This window comes from Geotrypetes seraphini, chromosome 5 (genome assembly GCF_902459505.1).
Source record: "Geotrypetes seraphini chromosome 5, aGeoSer1.1, whole genome shotgun sequence".
Lineage (NCBI taxonomy): Eukaryota > Metazoa > Chordata > Amphibia > Gymnophiona > Dermophiidae > Geotrypetes > Geotrypetes seraphini.
The window spans coordinates 110727764-110743844 of record NC_047088.1 but is presented as its reverse complement, the minus strand read 5'-3'; the positions used below and the strand labels follow the sequence as shown (position 1 = coordinate 110743844).

General features: G+C 45.7%; 1 protein-coding gene across 6 annotated transcripts in view; it reads right to left on the bottom strand.

The window, feature by feature from the left end:
• SRRM2 (serine/arginine repetitive matrix 2) overlaps positions 1-16081 on the bottom strand; it is a 549687-nt gene that overhangs the window by 88819 nt on the left and 444787 nt on the right. For 5 of the 6 annotated variants that reach the window (XM_033944768.1, XM_033944767.1, XM_033944764.1 and 2 more), the window contains one exon: positions 5573-5698. The exons of the other annotated variant lie outside the window; for it this stretch is intronic. In XM_033944768.1, the coding sequence (XP_033800659.1) occupies positions 5573-5698 (126 nt within the window). The remainder of the gene's footprint in view (positions 1-5572; positions 5699-16081) is intronic. 6 annotated transcript variants of the gene reach the window in all.

The following is a 16081-nucleotide window of genomic DNA, read 5'->3' as shown; positions in this document are numbered from 1 at the left end:
GTTAGGCATGATAAAGAAAGGAATCACGAGTAGATCGAAGAAAGTCATAATGCAGCTTTATAGAGCAATGGTCAGACCACACTTGGAATACTGTGTCCAACATTGGTCTCCCAACCTAAACAAGGATATAAAACTGCTGGAGAGGGTGCAGAGACGAGCAACGAAACTAATAAGAGGTATGGAGAACTTGGAATATGAGGAACGACTCAAGAAACTGGGACTGTTCTCCCTTGAGAAGAGGAGGCTGCGAGGGGACATGATTGAGACGTTCAAATTACTGAAAGGCATCGATAAAATAGAGCAGGAAAATAAATTATTTACATTGTCCAACGTGTCACGGACAAGAGGACATGGTTTGAAGCTAAGGGGGGACAAGTCCAGGACAAATGTCAGGAAGTTCTGCTTCACGCAGCGAGTGGTGGACGCCTGGAATGCTCTCCCAAAGGAGGTTATTAAGGAATCCACTGTGCTAGGATTCAAAGGCAAATTAGATGCACATCTCCTTACGAGAGGCATAGAGGGTTATGGGTGACTAAAACTACATCAGGTATATACCTGACAGGGCCTCCGCGTGTGTGGATCGCCGGACTCGATGGACCATGGGTCTGATCCGGAGATGGCAGTTCTTATGTTCTAAATAACCCCCTCTCTCTACGGGGCTTTGATAAGCCAATCGTCGAAATACGGGAAAACCTGAAGGCCCTGCGACTGCAGGGCCGCCGCGACCACCACGAGGCACTTCGTGAAGACCTGTGGGAACGAAGCAAGCCCAAATGGGGAGGATCCGATACTGCAAGTGGAGGCTTCCCACCTGAAAGCAGAGAAACCGTCGAGAAGCCGGATGTATCGGAATGTGTGTGTAGGCTTCCTTCAGGTCCAGAGAACACAACCAGTCTCCCTCGTCCATCAAGGGATATCAAATGGGAAGCAAAAGCATGCGGAATTTCTCCCGAACCGAAAACTTTTTCAGGTTCCGCAGATCCAAGATGGAGTGAGGGTCTCTGGTCATTTTGGGAACCAGAAAGTACCGGGAATAAACTCTGGAGCCCCGTTGGCAAGGGGGAACCTCTTCCACCGCCCGCAGGCGAAGGAGAGCCCGCGCTTCCAAAAGTAGTAGAGGAAGCTGCGTCCTGTCAGAAAGAAACTCTACGGGTGGTCTGTCTGGAGGTAAAGCCCGGAAGTTGAGGGAATACCCCTCCCGAATGACGGAGATGACCTAAGAGTCCGCAGTGATCTCCGCCCAACGGTGAGAAAAGGCATGGAGATGACCTCCGATGGGCAAAGGGGGAACTCCCAAGGCGGAAGGGGCCAGCCCCCTCCCGCCCAACTAGTCAAAAGGACGGCGGCTGTTTAGGCGCAGCAGGGGTCTGAGGCTTAGGAGGAGTCCTCTGCTGCTGCGGACGCCGAGGAGGAGGGTGAGAAAACGCCGGCATGGACTTCTGCGGATACCGCTGGGGAGGCAGCCGATAGGTCTTGGGCAGAGCGGGTTTCGCCTTAGCCCGGACCAAGGAAGCAAAGGAGCATTCGTGTTTGGAGAGGCGCTTCTTGGCAGCCTCGATGGAATCATCGAACAGTTCATTCCCCAAGCATGGAAGATTGGCCAACCGGTCTTGCAGGTTGGGGGTCCATATCGACAATGCGAAGCCACGCCAGTCGATACATGGCTACCGTGAAGGCCGAGACCCTAGACGACAGCTCAAATGCATCATAGGAGGCCTGAAACATGTACAGCTGAAGCTGCGACAGTGTATCCACAAGCTGGCGAAACTCCGCACGGCGAGAAGAAGGCAAGGCATCCTCAAAAGATGGTAGGGAGTTGATGAACCACTTGAGATAAGAAGTAAAAGTAAAGTTATAATTCAGGACTTGGTTTGTCATCATGGAGTTCTGATATAGGCGCTTCCTGAACTTATCCATAGTCCTGCCCTCCCGGCCCGGCGGGACAGTGGCATAGACCTTGGAGGGGTGAGACTTTTTAAGGGTAGACTCCACAACTAAGGACTGGTGTGAAAGCTGCGCCTTCTCAAACCCCTTGCAAGGCACCGTCTGGTACCGAGACTCCATTTTGGAGGGAATAGCCGGAATAGCGTAGGGAGTCTCCAGATTACGAAAGAAAGTCTGCTGCAAAACCGGGTTCAGAGGCAGCCGCAAGGATTCCCTCGGGGGTAGGGAAGCTCCATCTCCTTCAAATACTCCTTGGTATACTTGGAATCCGACTGAAGGAAGAGGGCCTGCTATCAGAGTGCTCCCTAGGCAGAGTGGTGGAAAGAGACCGCAGGGCAGCCGAAAAGGAGGGGGAAGCCTCCCTAGAATACTGCGGTGGAACATCCGTATCCACAAGCAGAGATGCCGAGGAAGCCCCACTGAAAGAACGAGGTGGCGTCGACGAGAGCTTGTGCCTCGACGTCCCCGGAAGGGAGGACCTCGGGGCACGGCCCGTCGAGGTCTGATGACGGCGCCCCGGAGAACCCCGGCCCGAAGACAAGCCTCGGGAAAAAGACACAGGGTCCCCCCCCAAGGTCGACTCCTCCCGGATCGGAATACCCAACCGGACTGGCGACCTCAGCAGACTTGGGTTGGACAGGATGAGGTCTGAGGTCTTAATGGAGCCGGTAGTGCGAGGACTGGGAGACCTACCCCGCCTCGGGGGAGGGGGAGGTGGAGTCCCGAGGGCGCTTTGCAAGGCGCCTCGAGCGAGGCTGGCCCGAGGGAGAAGCGTGTCTCGATGGAAGAGGCAAGGAATCAGACGAGGACAGACGCGAGAACGACGTGTCTTGCCTTGAGAAGCCTCGACGCGACGCTCAGGCTGGTCCACAGCACGCGAGGTCAAGGCCAGAGCAAGCTGAGCCAATGCCGAGGAGAGCTCCGAGGAGATGATAGCCTTCAGTACCTCCTCGAACATCGGCACCATGACCATATTCGGCTGGGCAGGTGCAGCAGTGCATTCCACCGAGGGCGACCTCAAAGATGAGTATTCCCGTATGGTGGAAGCAAGCTTGGAGGATGGTCTCGTCGAGGCCGGCGGGGCTACACTCACCGCCTGGATGGCCAAAAGGGCTACAGTCCATCAAGTCTGCCCACTCTGCTTACCCACCCCCTGTCTATGCCCTAATGACCCAATTTCCTTATCTTGACCCTCGTAGGGATCCCACATGGGTATCCCATTTATTCTTAAAGTCTGGCACGCTGTCTGCCTCGATCATCTGCACTGGAAGCTTGTTCCAATGATCAACCACTCTCTCTGTGAAGAAATACTTTCTGGTGTCACCATGAAATTTTCCGCCCCTGAGTTTGAGCGGGTGCCCTCTTGTGGCCGAGGGTCCCTTGAGAAAGAAAATATCATCTTCCACTTCGACACGTCCCGTGAGGTACTTAAATGTTTCGATCATGTCTCCCCTCTTCCTACGTTCCTCAAGAGTGTAGAGCTGCAATTTGTTCAGTCTCTCTTCGTACGAGAGACCCTTGAGCCCCGAGATCATCCTGGTGGCGTCTGTTGAACCGATTCAATTCTGCGCACATCTTTACTGTAATGTGGCCTCCAGAATTGCACACAGTACTCCAGATGAGGTCTCACCATGGCCCTGTACAACGGCATTATGACTTCAGGCTTTCGGCTGACGAAACTTCTATTGATACAACCCAATATCTGCCTTGCCTTAGATGAAACCTTCTCCACTTGATTGGCAGTTTTCATGTCTGCACTGATGATTACTCCTAAATCTCGTTCTGCTGAAGTCCTAGTTAAAGTTTCGCCGTTCAAGAAGTACGTCCTGCATGGATTTCCGCTTCCGAGGTGCATGACCTTACATTTCTTAGCATTGAAGCCTAGCTGCCAGGTTGAGGACCAACTTTCCAATGTAAGCAGGTCCTGCGCCATATAATTCTGTAAACTGCATTCACTTACTATATTACATAGTTTGGCGTCATCGGCGAATAGTGTTATTTTACCTTGAAGCCCTTGAGTCAGATCCCCTATGAATATGTTGAAAAGGAGTGGACCCAGGACCGAGCCCTGCGGCACTCCACTGGTCATCTCCGATGTTTTAGAGAGGGTACCATTAACCACCACCCTCTGAAGTCTGCCACTCAGCCAATCATTGACCCATGCAGTTAGTGTCTCTCCTAACCCCATCGAAGGCTTCTTCAGAAGCTGAGCTGAACCTGAAGGAGGAAGAGGGGACTTACCTGGAGCCGAGGTCTTCGAGGTCCCCGAAGCCTTCGAGGTCGAGGGAGATTTGCCCAGAGCCGAGGTCTTTGAGGCCAACGTCGAGACCGAGGCCAAGACCGGGGTCGAAGCCGGAGCAGCTTCCATGGCAAAAAGCTTTGCAATCCTGGCCCTACGTCGCCGAAGAGCCCGAGGCTGAAGCGTGGCACAGTGAGGGCAGGAATCCGTCGGGTGATCCTCACCCAGGTACAGGATACACCAGCGGTGCGGGTCAGTGATGGAGATAACCCAACCGCATTGGGAGCACTTCTTAAACCCGGTGAGAGGCCGGGACATAGGTGGAGACGGCCGCAGCCCCGCGAGGCGAAGCGGCCACGGCGAACCGGGAGCCCCCGGATGCCGACACGAAAAACAAAAAAGAGCAGTAACACAATTTAACAAACTGCACAGTGACTCCCGTAGAAAATAAAGAAGCTGCAGTGCAAGAAAGGCACTTAGAGAACGCAGAGAAGAGAGACAGGGCTTTCTGGCTCTGCGGAAAACTAAGAACTGAAGACCACGAGGAGGGGATGCACCCTCTAGTGGAGCAGGAAGGCACGCATGTGTGGGCAGCACTAGCAAACTTTGAGATCTTCAATCAAGTTTGCTTGAAAAGCTGTCTGCGACGGGGCTCCGTGGATGACGTCACCCACATGTAGAGAATATGCTGCCTGCTTGTCCTGGGATAAAGCCAAATATCATCTAAGAACAATAGACATTTATTCATAATGACAGGAGTCGCCATACAACAAATTACAAGCAATTGGAAGAATTGGAGCCGGCTTAATTATAGCTTTTGGTGGAATTCATTGTGTCATATGTATAAAATGGAATGAACATTAGCAATCCAGAAAGGGAATTTTAAGAAATTTCAAGAGACTTGGGAGCCATTAGCAAAGTATTGTAGCGTCTAGATACTATTTTCCCCTATAAACAAGCACGTCCGGGAGGGAGGAGGGTGGAAATCTGTTAGGATAATAAATTTAAATATAATGTACTGAGGGTTATTATACAAATTTTATATGTTGGGCATTATGATTGTTTAGGAGGGAGGGGGGGACTAATTCTGAAATGGATATTAATGATATATTAAGTGTGATATTGAAGTATAAAATGTTATATTTATATTTATTGTAACACTTAACTGTAAGTTTGAAAATAAAGAATTGAGAAAAAATTGTTTTTCACAGCTTTTTCTACCTTAGCAATAGTAGTGCAATTCTACCTCAATTTATCTATAATTCTCCATTAAAAGGAAAAATCAAGGTCCTCAATTATAACCATACATACTGTATGCTTTGAATAACTCACTTAGATTAAGTAAATATTAGCTCTCAATAATTCATTCATTCAACCAGCCACACTCACCTGACATCCCTTTCAACTGAGATTCTCTCAGGCAAGTTGTTTCCAGGGGAAGAAGGGGTGATACTGGAGGAAGGCAGGCCCTGGATCTCCCTACCTGGGGCTAGGCCGGGGTCCAGTTCTGGTGAACTACAGCAGAGAAAAATAAAGGAGAAAGCGGCTTAAAAGTGGTAACCCAGAATATAAATTTTGTTTAACTAGTTCATTTCCTGTTTCTTTAATTAAAAATCAGTGCAAGAAAACAAGACATCCTCAAGTTGACAGGCTAGAGACCAAGAAAACAATATCTTCTATAATAATTTATGAAATCAGTACTGCAAATTGAAAAGGGTTCAGTCAACCTTACATACATCATCAACTGATCCAATACCATCTTTTCCAACACCTTACCCAAAAAAGGGACCACGATATTGGACAATGATTATTCAAATTCTCAAATTCTAAACTATCCATTTTTAAGATCGGCTTCACACTTGACCTCTTACAAATATCTGGAAAAAAATTCCTTCTCTTAATGATTTATTCATAGAAACATGAGGCAGATAAAGGCCAAATGGCACATCCAGTCTGCCCTTCCACAGTAACCATTATCTCTTTCTCTCTCTAAGAGATCCCATGTGCCTATCCAATGCTTTCATAGAAGCATAGGAACTCTATGAGTGTTTGAGCAGCGCAGGGCATCAAGCACGCCGGCCGGTGCCAAAAACCTCCTGCACAATTCTGCAAAAGGTAGTGTTAATTTCTTCCCAAACATAAGACCAAAAAATAGACATATAAGGACAGTGATATGTGAATAAGGCTAATTGGCACAATAATACTGATGAACTTGGATCCATCAATTAATGTGTTGACGTAATAACCTTTATAATTCCCAGAGGTTTAGATTCCACAACTTCATCAAAAGTTGACCAACATCCCTGTCCTCATATCCAATTTTGCTCCCCTTCCAGCAACTTTATCATAGGTAAATCTCCCCCCCCCAAAAAAAAAAAAAATCAGCAAACCTTTCAGCATCTGGGCCTCTAATCTGCTGTGGACACTTACACCCTTCAATCAAATATCTTACTGTTTGAAATAACTTCTGGACGATTGAAAGCCTTCCTTTACTCTCTTGAAAAAGTGTATTCTTCTCACACCCACATAATGCCAAATGCTGTAAAACCTTGGTTTGCAAGCATAATTCATTCTAGAAGCATGCTTGTAATCCAAAGCACTCGTATATCAAATTGAATTTACCCGTAGGAAATAATGGAAACTCAAGACGATTGGTTCCACAACCCAAAAACTTTAATACTAAATACTATACGTACTTGTATTACAAGACCTCCCTCATTTAGAACAGTCACTACACTCCTGCAGCATCAGAGAGAGAAGAATCATCGGGTCAGTTGTGATGTGTGTATACTGTATGTATGTGTATTGCAAGACATTGCCTGTATATCAAGTTAAATTTAATGCTTGTCTTGCAAAACACTTGCAAACCAAGTTACTTGCAATCCAAGATTTTACTATACTTTAATAACAGGATTTTAGAACTATCATAATCATCACTATCCAATGTCTTTCTTCATTTCTGCTCTGCCTTCCTTAACTCATGCCATACCTCTAAAAGAGGTCTAACTCTCCAAGGACAGGGTGTGTAATCATCTTTAACTGTAGTTAATTTTTCTGGGGCTACAATATCCAACGCTCTTTTCAAAGATTCATTCAATTGCTCCACAACTATATGAACTGAGGCTGACTCATCAACCTCTGTATCAGGATGCCATACTTCCGCTAGCAAACATTACATCAAATTCAAGTTTTATTTAAAATTTGATATACCCCTTAAAAAACTGTATGAGCGGTGTACAATATGATAACTTAAAAATGAGGGGATGACATTAAAACCAAAAGATGTTAATGACATACAGAAACATAATAAGGAAAGACGTATAATCTGTGACAGGAGAGGAAGACATAAATGGTTAGTACCGTATTTGCCGGCGTATAAGACGACTTTTTAGTACCTTAAAATCCTCCCCAAAGTCGGGGGTCGTCTTATACGCCGGGTACAGTTTACATGCCCTTACTTGCGGGGCTGGATGTACTCAGTCGCGCGGCTCTTCTTCTCCCTACCTTCTCTGCTTGCAGCACAGAGCCGAACGGAAGTCTTCCCGACGTCAGCGCTGACGTCGGAGGGGAGGGAGGGCTTAAACAAAGCTTAAACAAAGCCCTCCCTCCCTCCGACGTCAGCGCTGACGTCGGGAAGACTTCCGTTCGGCTCTGTGCTGCAGGCATGGCAGGTAAGGAGAAGGAGAGTAGCCTCGCGGTACCAAGAGAGAGGGGCGGCCGCCCCGCCCCGGTTGCAGCACAGCCGGCCAGGTTCCCTTACTTTTGTGGCACTTCCCCGACCGACCGATAACAGCCCGGGTCCGACAATCCTCTCTGCCCTGTAGCCGCGAATCTAAATACCTTCTTACAGCAGCTGTAAGAAGGTAATTTAGATTCGCGGTTAAGGGCAGGGAGGTTTGTCGGACCGGGGCTGATGTCGGTCGGTCGGGGAAGTGCCACAAAAGTAAGGGAACCTGGCCGGCTGTGCTGCACCCGGGGCGGTAGAGAAGGTGTGCGGAAGAAGGGGTCGTCTTATACGGCGAGTATAACACAAAACTCTATTTTTTAACTAAAAGTTGGGGGGTCGTCTTATACGCCCAGTCGTCCTATACGCCGGCAAATACGGTACATTGCTTCTGCCCCTCAATCTTTCCAGTTATATAAAAAGTCTGTAAGAAATGAACTGTCCATTCCAAATTAGTTAACATAACATTACCTGCCAATAACTAATTCCTCCTGACTAAAAGACCAGAACCAACATTTGATCAGCGTTGAGAGTCTGTTCTCTTATAATTTGCATCAACAAACATACAGACAACATTGAAAGAATCACATGTTCAGACTGGAGAAAAGCCTCATCAGTCACACTAAAATGTAATTATTTATTCAATTTTCTATACCGTTCTCCCAGGGAAGCTCAGAACGGTTTGCATGAATTTATTCAAGTACTCAAGCATTTTTCCCTGTCTGTCCTGGTGAGTTTACAATCTATCTAATGCACCAGGGACAATGGGGGGATTAAGTAACTTGCCCAGTGTCACAAGGAGCAGCGTGGTTTTGAACCCACGACCTCAGGGTGCTGAGGCTGTAGCTTTGACCACTATGCCACACTCTCCCCAAATACATAATCTAGTAAAATCTATTTGGAGGCCCATCAAAATTCTAAAAATGGAAACCCATGCATTCTCACACTTACAGGAGAGTACACAAACCATAGAATCATACTTTCATTTCACAATGCTATACATTCATCCATTTCATTCACTATCAATCTTTTGACTACTGTAATGCAATCCTGCTTGGCATTCCAAAATACATGATTAAGCAGATTCAAATGGTACAAAATGCAGCAGCGAGATTTCTGCTGGGAAGATCGAAGTTGACGAGTGCCACTCTGCTACTGAAAGAACTACACTGGCTTCTGATCGAAAGCAGAGTGAAATACAAGATCTTGTTGCTGACACACAAAATCGTTCATCTCTCAAAACCACAATATCTAGCGGACAGACTACATCACTACACTACAGCACGCACACTACAGTCGAGCCAAAACTTCCTGCTGGAAATACCATCCTTCAGAGACATCAAATAGAAAAGCGTTAGGAAAAGAATGTTCTCAGTGGTGGCTCCAAGGTGGTGAAACGTCCTTCCTAAGTTTCAAGTTTATTAAAATTCAAAGTGGTTTTACATAAGGTTAAAATAAAACAGGTAAACAACTAACAACTAAAGATAATACAAAGAAACATATGACACAAAATAACAAGGTTTACAGGACTAACTTGGACAGACTGGTAGAAAAGTAAAGGAAAAGGGTAGGAACTACAATAGCTTGGATAGGAAAGAACAAAAAAGGAGAAAACAAAAGGGCGTGGGAACAGACTGATCAGCCAGAAAGGCTGGACTAGAATTAGGTTAAAACATTCTTAAAAGGACGGTCATACTTCAAAAGCATCTTTAAAAAGTAAAGTAAAGTCTCTCAAATAGTTTGGGGCTGAGTTCCAAAGCGATGGGGCAGTGACGGAAAATATATTATTTCTCATAGTATTAATATGTCTTAAAGAAGGGATTGCAAGCAGATTTTGATTGGAAGATCGAAGAGTGCACTGAGGGGAGTGAGGTATCAGAAGTCTGTTAATAAATTCCGGCTGCCCTGCTTTTCTAGTTTTGAGTGTCAGCAACATGATTTTGTAAGTGATATGGTGTTCAATAGGTAGCCAGTGTGCTTTAATCAGAAGGGGCGTGATGTGATCAAATTTTTTTGCATTGAAAATGATTTTGATGGCCACATTTTGGACTATTTATAGGCACCTAATTTCTTCCTTAGAAAAGGACACCGGAAAGTTCAAGAAAGGGATGAAGACCATTCTCTTCACAGTATACTATAGCCGATAATGAAATAAAGAGGAGATAGTTGGCTATTCCCTACTAGGAACATCTATAGGATAAACATGTAAGGATAAGGGATAATAGCATAGATAACTAGATTTATGAACACAGATTCTAAATATGGATGTATTTATGTGTGTATGTATATATTTATGTGTGTGTATAAGAAGGTATAATATGAATTTATGATATATTTTATACAGGTATGTACAAATAGGTATGTATAAAGAAGAAAGATTGATTATATATTATAGGCGGAAATAAGAAAGAGGATCGATTATGGTTAAAGAAGGCTGTATTGAGAACCAACTCAGAAAACACTAACTCTGTATTGTAATACTATTACAAAGCTCATATAAAACGCTCAGAATTGACTCCCCCAGTCATTAGCAGCGGTATAGAAGCTTTCAATAAACAATAAACTAATGAGTCAACCAATCTAAAATTTAATGCCAGCTTAAAAAAAACAACCACACCTCTTCCTCATTTCCTAGAACGACAGGCCCTTTCCCACCCATAATCTGGAAGGCATTATATATTCTAACTCAAAGCATCTTGTTCCTTAGGCTTCTGAAATTTGCATACAGATATTTCAAACAATGTTTGTCATATCTATTTACAATTTGCTCAGCAGTTGGCATGGATAATTTGCAATCTTTAAAATTAGCCTGTTTTGTATTTAAGATAACCTGGTCTATTGTGGCCTGCATTGCAATCTCACTATCAGGATACTCCGTCTTCCCATTTATGATGATATCTTTTAAAGATACCTTGTCCCAAATCATGCTCTTTTAGCAACTGTCAGTCTTCCCCCAGTTCCAAATAGCAAGATAGAGCATGTTTGAAGTCCAATGTGTGAAGTGCTTCCTTACCAAACAACTTTTGGGAGGAATTTCAGATGAACCACCTTGTCAGGAAAACATGCTGTATAAAGTGGATCTGATACTAGTGCCTGGAAGCTCACTGACTCAGTGTGAAGATGTGAGAGCAATGAGGAAGACCACTTTCCAAGTGAGGTGCTTGAGAGATGAAGCGGACAGTGGTTCAAAAGGAGGTTTCATGAGCACTGAAAGCACCACATTGAGGTCCCAACCCGGTAGAAGAGGTTTCAGAGGCAGCTTGGTATTGCAAAGGCCCTTCAAGAATCTAGAATTAGAGAATGTACTGCTAAAAACACCGAGATGAACTCTCAGTGAATTAGTCTTTAGTTCAGAATTAGAGAGGTGTAAGAGATAATCCAGTATGGATGCAAGAAGGACAGGTCACTAGATCCAGAGATTTGCCACTACACTACAGAGAAATCGAGTCAACTTGAAGTGGTAGCAGCACTTTGTGGAAGGCTTTCTAGAGGCTTCAATAATAGCTAGTACAGACAGCTAAAGAGTATCTAGTGGTATATCCTGGTGGCTGGTTTTTGGCAAAGCTCGAGCAGTGTTGACTTGATTAATGAGATTGGTAGAAATGCATAGAGGAACCAGCCTCTCCAGTTGAGCAGAAAGGCATCCTTTTCCAGACAATTGGGAGCATGGCGCCTGGAGCAGAAAAGAGGGAGCTTGTGATTGTAGGGGGAAGCAAATAGATCCACAAATATCTGTCGCAAGATGAAGGTGTTGAACAATCATTCATGTGGCTGCAGAATTCTGCTTAGTTTGTCGGTCAATACATTCTGTTTTCCTGCTAGGTAGACTGCTTTCAAGAAATTGTGGTGAGCAATGGTCCAAGACCAGATTTGGATGGCCCCTTTGCCAGAGGTGTTGAGAACCAGTCCCACCTTGCTTGTTCACATAGTACATAGCTACTTGGTTGTCTGTTCAAATCCAGTACTACTTGATTGATCTTGGAAGATGAACAGGGCTTCACAAATTGCTTGTAATTCCAGGAGGTTGATGTGAAGACGTGTCTGGAGAACTCCAAGATCCCCGAGTGTGGAGACCATCTAAATGTGCTCCCATCTTAACATGGAAGCAACTGCTGTCAAAATCTTTTGATGAGGTGGTACTTGAAACAAGAGACCCTTGAGCAAGTCTATGAGTTGTGGTATCACTGCCAAGAGCTGGGATAGAAGACCAGTTTCCCGAGACCACTGGGAGGATAATGCCCATTGAGGATGCCTGAGGTGAAGCTGGGCAAATGGGACCACATATACTGTGAATGCCATGTGGCCTAGAAGTCATAACATGTGACATGGCGTTAGGAAGTGACAAGAAGAGACTTCCTAGTAGAGCTGAAGTAGTGTGGTGAGCCTCTGCAAAGAGAGGAATGCATGTGTCTGGTTTGTGTCCAGAAGAGCCCCAATAAACTTCAAAGTCTGAGTGGGATCTAGATGGGATTTGGGATAAGTGACTGAATTCCAAGAGCTTGAGAAGTTGAATTGGTGCATGTAAAGCCTGCTGAGTTTGTTGGGAAGTGGAAGCTTTGATCAACCAGTTGTCAGGTAAGCAAAAATGTGGAAACTGTATGAGCAAAGTATCTCTGCCACCAAGTTTCAAGCACTTGGTAAACACACTCTGGGTGCTGCCACCAGCCCAAAGGAGAGTACTTTGTACTGGAAATGGCATGTTCCCAGACAAAAACAAAGGTATTTTCTGTGAGCAGGGAGAAAAGGAATGTGTGTGTACACTTCTTTGAGATCTATAGAGTATAGCCAGTCGTTCTTTTCCAAAAGAGGCAATAGGGTTCCCACAAAGTATTTGTTTTCTGTCTCTTTCACAAGATACTTGTTTAGTGCTCCAAGGTCTAAGATTGGACAAATACCTCCAGCCTTCTTTGCGATAAGGAAGTTCAGTACTTCATATAGAACCTCTTACCCTTCTCCTGCAGAGGAAATCTTTCTATTACATTGAGCTGAAGGAGGGCTGAGAATTCCTGGTGGAGGGCTCTCCGATGGGAGCTGAAACGAGACTTTGATGGAGGGTGGTTTGGTGGTTTCTTCTGTAGATGAAGGGCATATCCTTGGCTCACCACTTGAAAGACCCAGTGAACTGATGTTATGAGGGTCCAGAGCTGTTGATAATGGATAAACCTGCTTCCTATTGGGAAGCCTGAGGTATGTGCTGAGAAATACCAGCTAAGCTCTCTAGGAGGCAGTCAAATGACTGCTGCTGCTTAGGTTGTGTGGGCACAGAAGTTTTCTGTTGTCTGTATTGCTTTGGGCATCTATGAGTGAATGCTTGCGTAGACATAGGAAGCTTATGGTATTTATTTCTGAAATAGTAGGAGGAATGCCGGTAGGAGCTTGAAAATTGCTTAGGCTGTTGAAACTGTTGTGCTTTTGAGGAGGAAAGAGTGGCAATACACCCAGCATATGTCTATCTTTTGAGTGGCCTCGTTTATACGATCTCCAAACAAGTCAGCACCCGTGCATGGGATGTTAGAAAGATGGCCTTGAATAGTAGCTTCAAGGTCTGAAATTCTGAGCCAAGCTTGTCTGTACGCAATGGAAATTACTGAGGTGTGAGAGTCTATATCAAAGGCATCATATATAGAACAAGTCATGTATTTCCTCATTTCCAGGAGGTCATGCCTGAGATGCTGATAAGTCGAGAGATGTGGAGAGGGTATGTACTTGTCATAATTGGACATCCTCTGAACAAGAGACCTCATGTATAAGGACATATAGAAGGTGTAGTTCAGGATTCTGCACATGATCATGGAGCACTGGAACACCCAGTGGCCAAACTTATACAATGTACTGCACTCTCTGCTAGGCAGAGCAGTAGCATAGGTTCTAGAGCTGTGTGCTTTCTTTAAGAAGGATTACACTACTAATGACTAGTGTGGTAGCTGTGGTTTGTCGAACCCAGGGGCAGACTGAAGTTTATAAAGGGTATCCAACCTCTTTGGAGCAACTGGTATATGAAGGGGGGATTCCCAGTTTTTGAGCAAGGTCTCTTTTGTAAGGTTGTGTGGAGGAACTTTTAGGCAATGTTTGCACAGCTCCTTGTAATCTAGTGCCCCTCTGAATTCTGCATTGAGTTCTGTTTCAGACTCCATCCTAATTGGAAGATCCTGCCCCATTGTCTATTAAACTTGGTAAAGGACAGGCAGGCAAGGGGTAGAATCTGATCAGGCAATGAAGCTGAATCTGAAAGACTGCCTTCAGAGAATTCATCGTTGACAAGTCAGAATCGGTCCTCATCATAATACCCCATAGACCTGGAATGGTGGTGGAAGCAACAAGGAGAGCATCTGGCAGGACGTCTGGTCATGCTATGTCTATGAGTAGAGCTGTGACCTCGAGGGGAATGTCAATTTTTATGCCGTGAAGGCAGTCAAGAGGAGTGTGGAGAGTCCGAAGATACGCTCTACCCTCCCAATGATGCAGCCATAGACACAGGTGATAAGTGCGTGTTATCAATGCCTTCATTAAGCATACATAATGCACATGCAGGAGACAGAGCGGCAGTCTGCAGAATCTTGCTTACCTTACTCAGACCCAGTCGAGGTTAGGGGCGTGTTGACAACGGGCATCTACAGTAGCCCGGCTAGCCCATCCCATAGCAGCATATTTAGATGATCTTGGAAAGAAGAAGCCTATATGGTAGTCGGTACATATTGTGCCAATTGCTGGAAGTGGAGCACCTGTGCAGTTGGCGGCACAAATTGCGCTTGTTGCTGCTGTTATTGGAACTGGCACCCGCGTGGTATTCAACACAGAATGCCTCGAACTTCCATGGCTTTGGCGGTATCTAATATAATAAAGCCCTAAGCGCGCATGCGCACTCCCACCTGCGTGCTCCCGTTTTCCGTGCGCTGTAGGGACCCGCAGGTAGGAATGTGCATGTGCGCAGAGCCTGTCGGCCGCCACGGCTCTTGCCGTCTGAAGAATAAAAACCCAAAAACCCACAGAGCTCGCATCGGGTCCGGCAAGGGCTGCGGGTCCTGAAAACCTTCCGATTCAAGCAGCGTCTGCAGCACTCTACACATGCTGCTTCGGGGCCTTCTACTGCCCTGATTTGCTGGACAGTAGAAGGCCCCAAAGCAGCATGTGTAGAGTACTGCAGACGCTGCTGGAATCGGAAGGTTTGTCGGGTCCGCGGGAAGGGAAGGGTGGGGGGAAGGGACTAAGGGAGCCGGCCAGACCGCGGGAAGGGAAAGGGAGGGTAGGGGAAACACTGCTGCTGCACAGGGAAGTAGTGTGGGGGGAGGGAAATGGAGGGGGAGGGAATGCTGCTGTGGTTGCTGCACAGGGAAGTAGATAGAAAGAAGAAAGACAGAGGAGCAGGGAGAGACACAGAAAGACAGACAGACAAAGGGGGCCAGGGAGAGAGACAGACAGCGGGAGGGAGAGAGAGACAGAAATAAAGACACACAGACATATATTCTAGCACCCGTTAATGTAAAAGGCTAAAATGCTAGTATAAGAATAAAATTATTATTAAATTATTATTGCTTCTTAGCTGTAGAAGATGCAGCAGCAGCATTGGAGGGGGAACAGTGCTTGTGCTTCTTAGCTTTCTTATGTGGTTCCTCCAATGGCAGCAACACCGAAGTAGCTGAGGTAGAGCTGGACATTGAAGTTAACAACCCTGAGGGCTACGAAGAGGAGCCTCAGCATCGGAATTGGCCAAATTCAACGCTGCTTCAAAACTGACCAAAGTCTAAAAATTGTTGGTATGTAAAAGACCCCGAGAGAAAAACCGCCCACACAAGGCTCCTCAGAGAGGAGGTGGCAGCTAGTAGGCTAAGGTCCAAAAGCACTCCTTTCAGTTATACTGACAAATAAATGGAAAGTAAATTTTATATGGGAAGGCACAAAACAAACGCAAGCAATTCACACAGAAAATAAACAGATATGAAATACATATGTTAAAAATGCATATGATATACACTGGAAGACGTGTAAAGAGAAAACCAAAAGATTGCAGTCCAGCAGTCTCTTGAGTTCTGTGACAGTTCACTTTAGACAGCCTGTGCTGGGTTCCATGGATGACTTCACCTACAGATATGCTATCTGCTTGTCCAGAGATAAATACTAATTATGTAGTATTCTATAATGGAATTTGGGTGCCCAGATTCTGGTATAGAATTCAT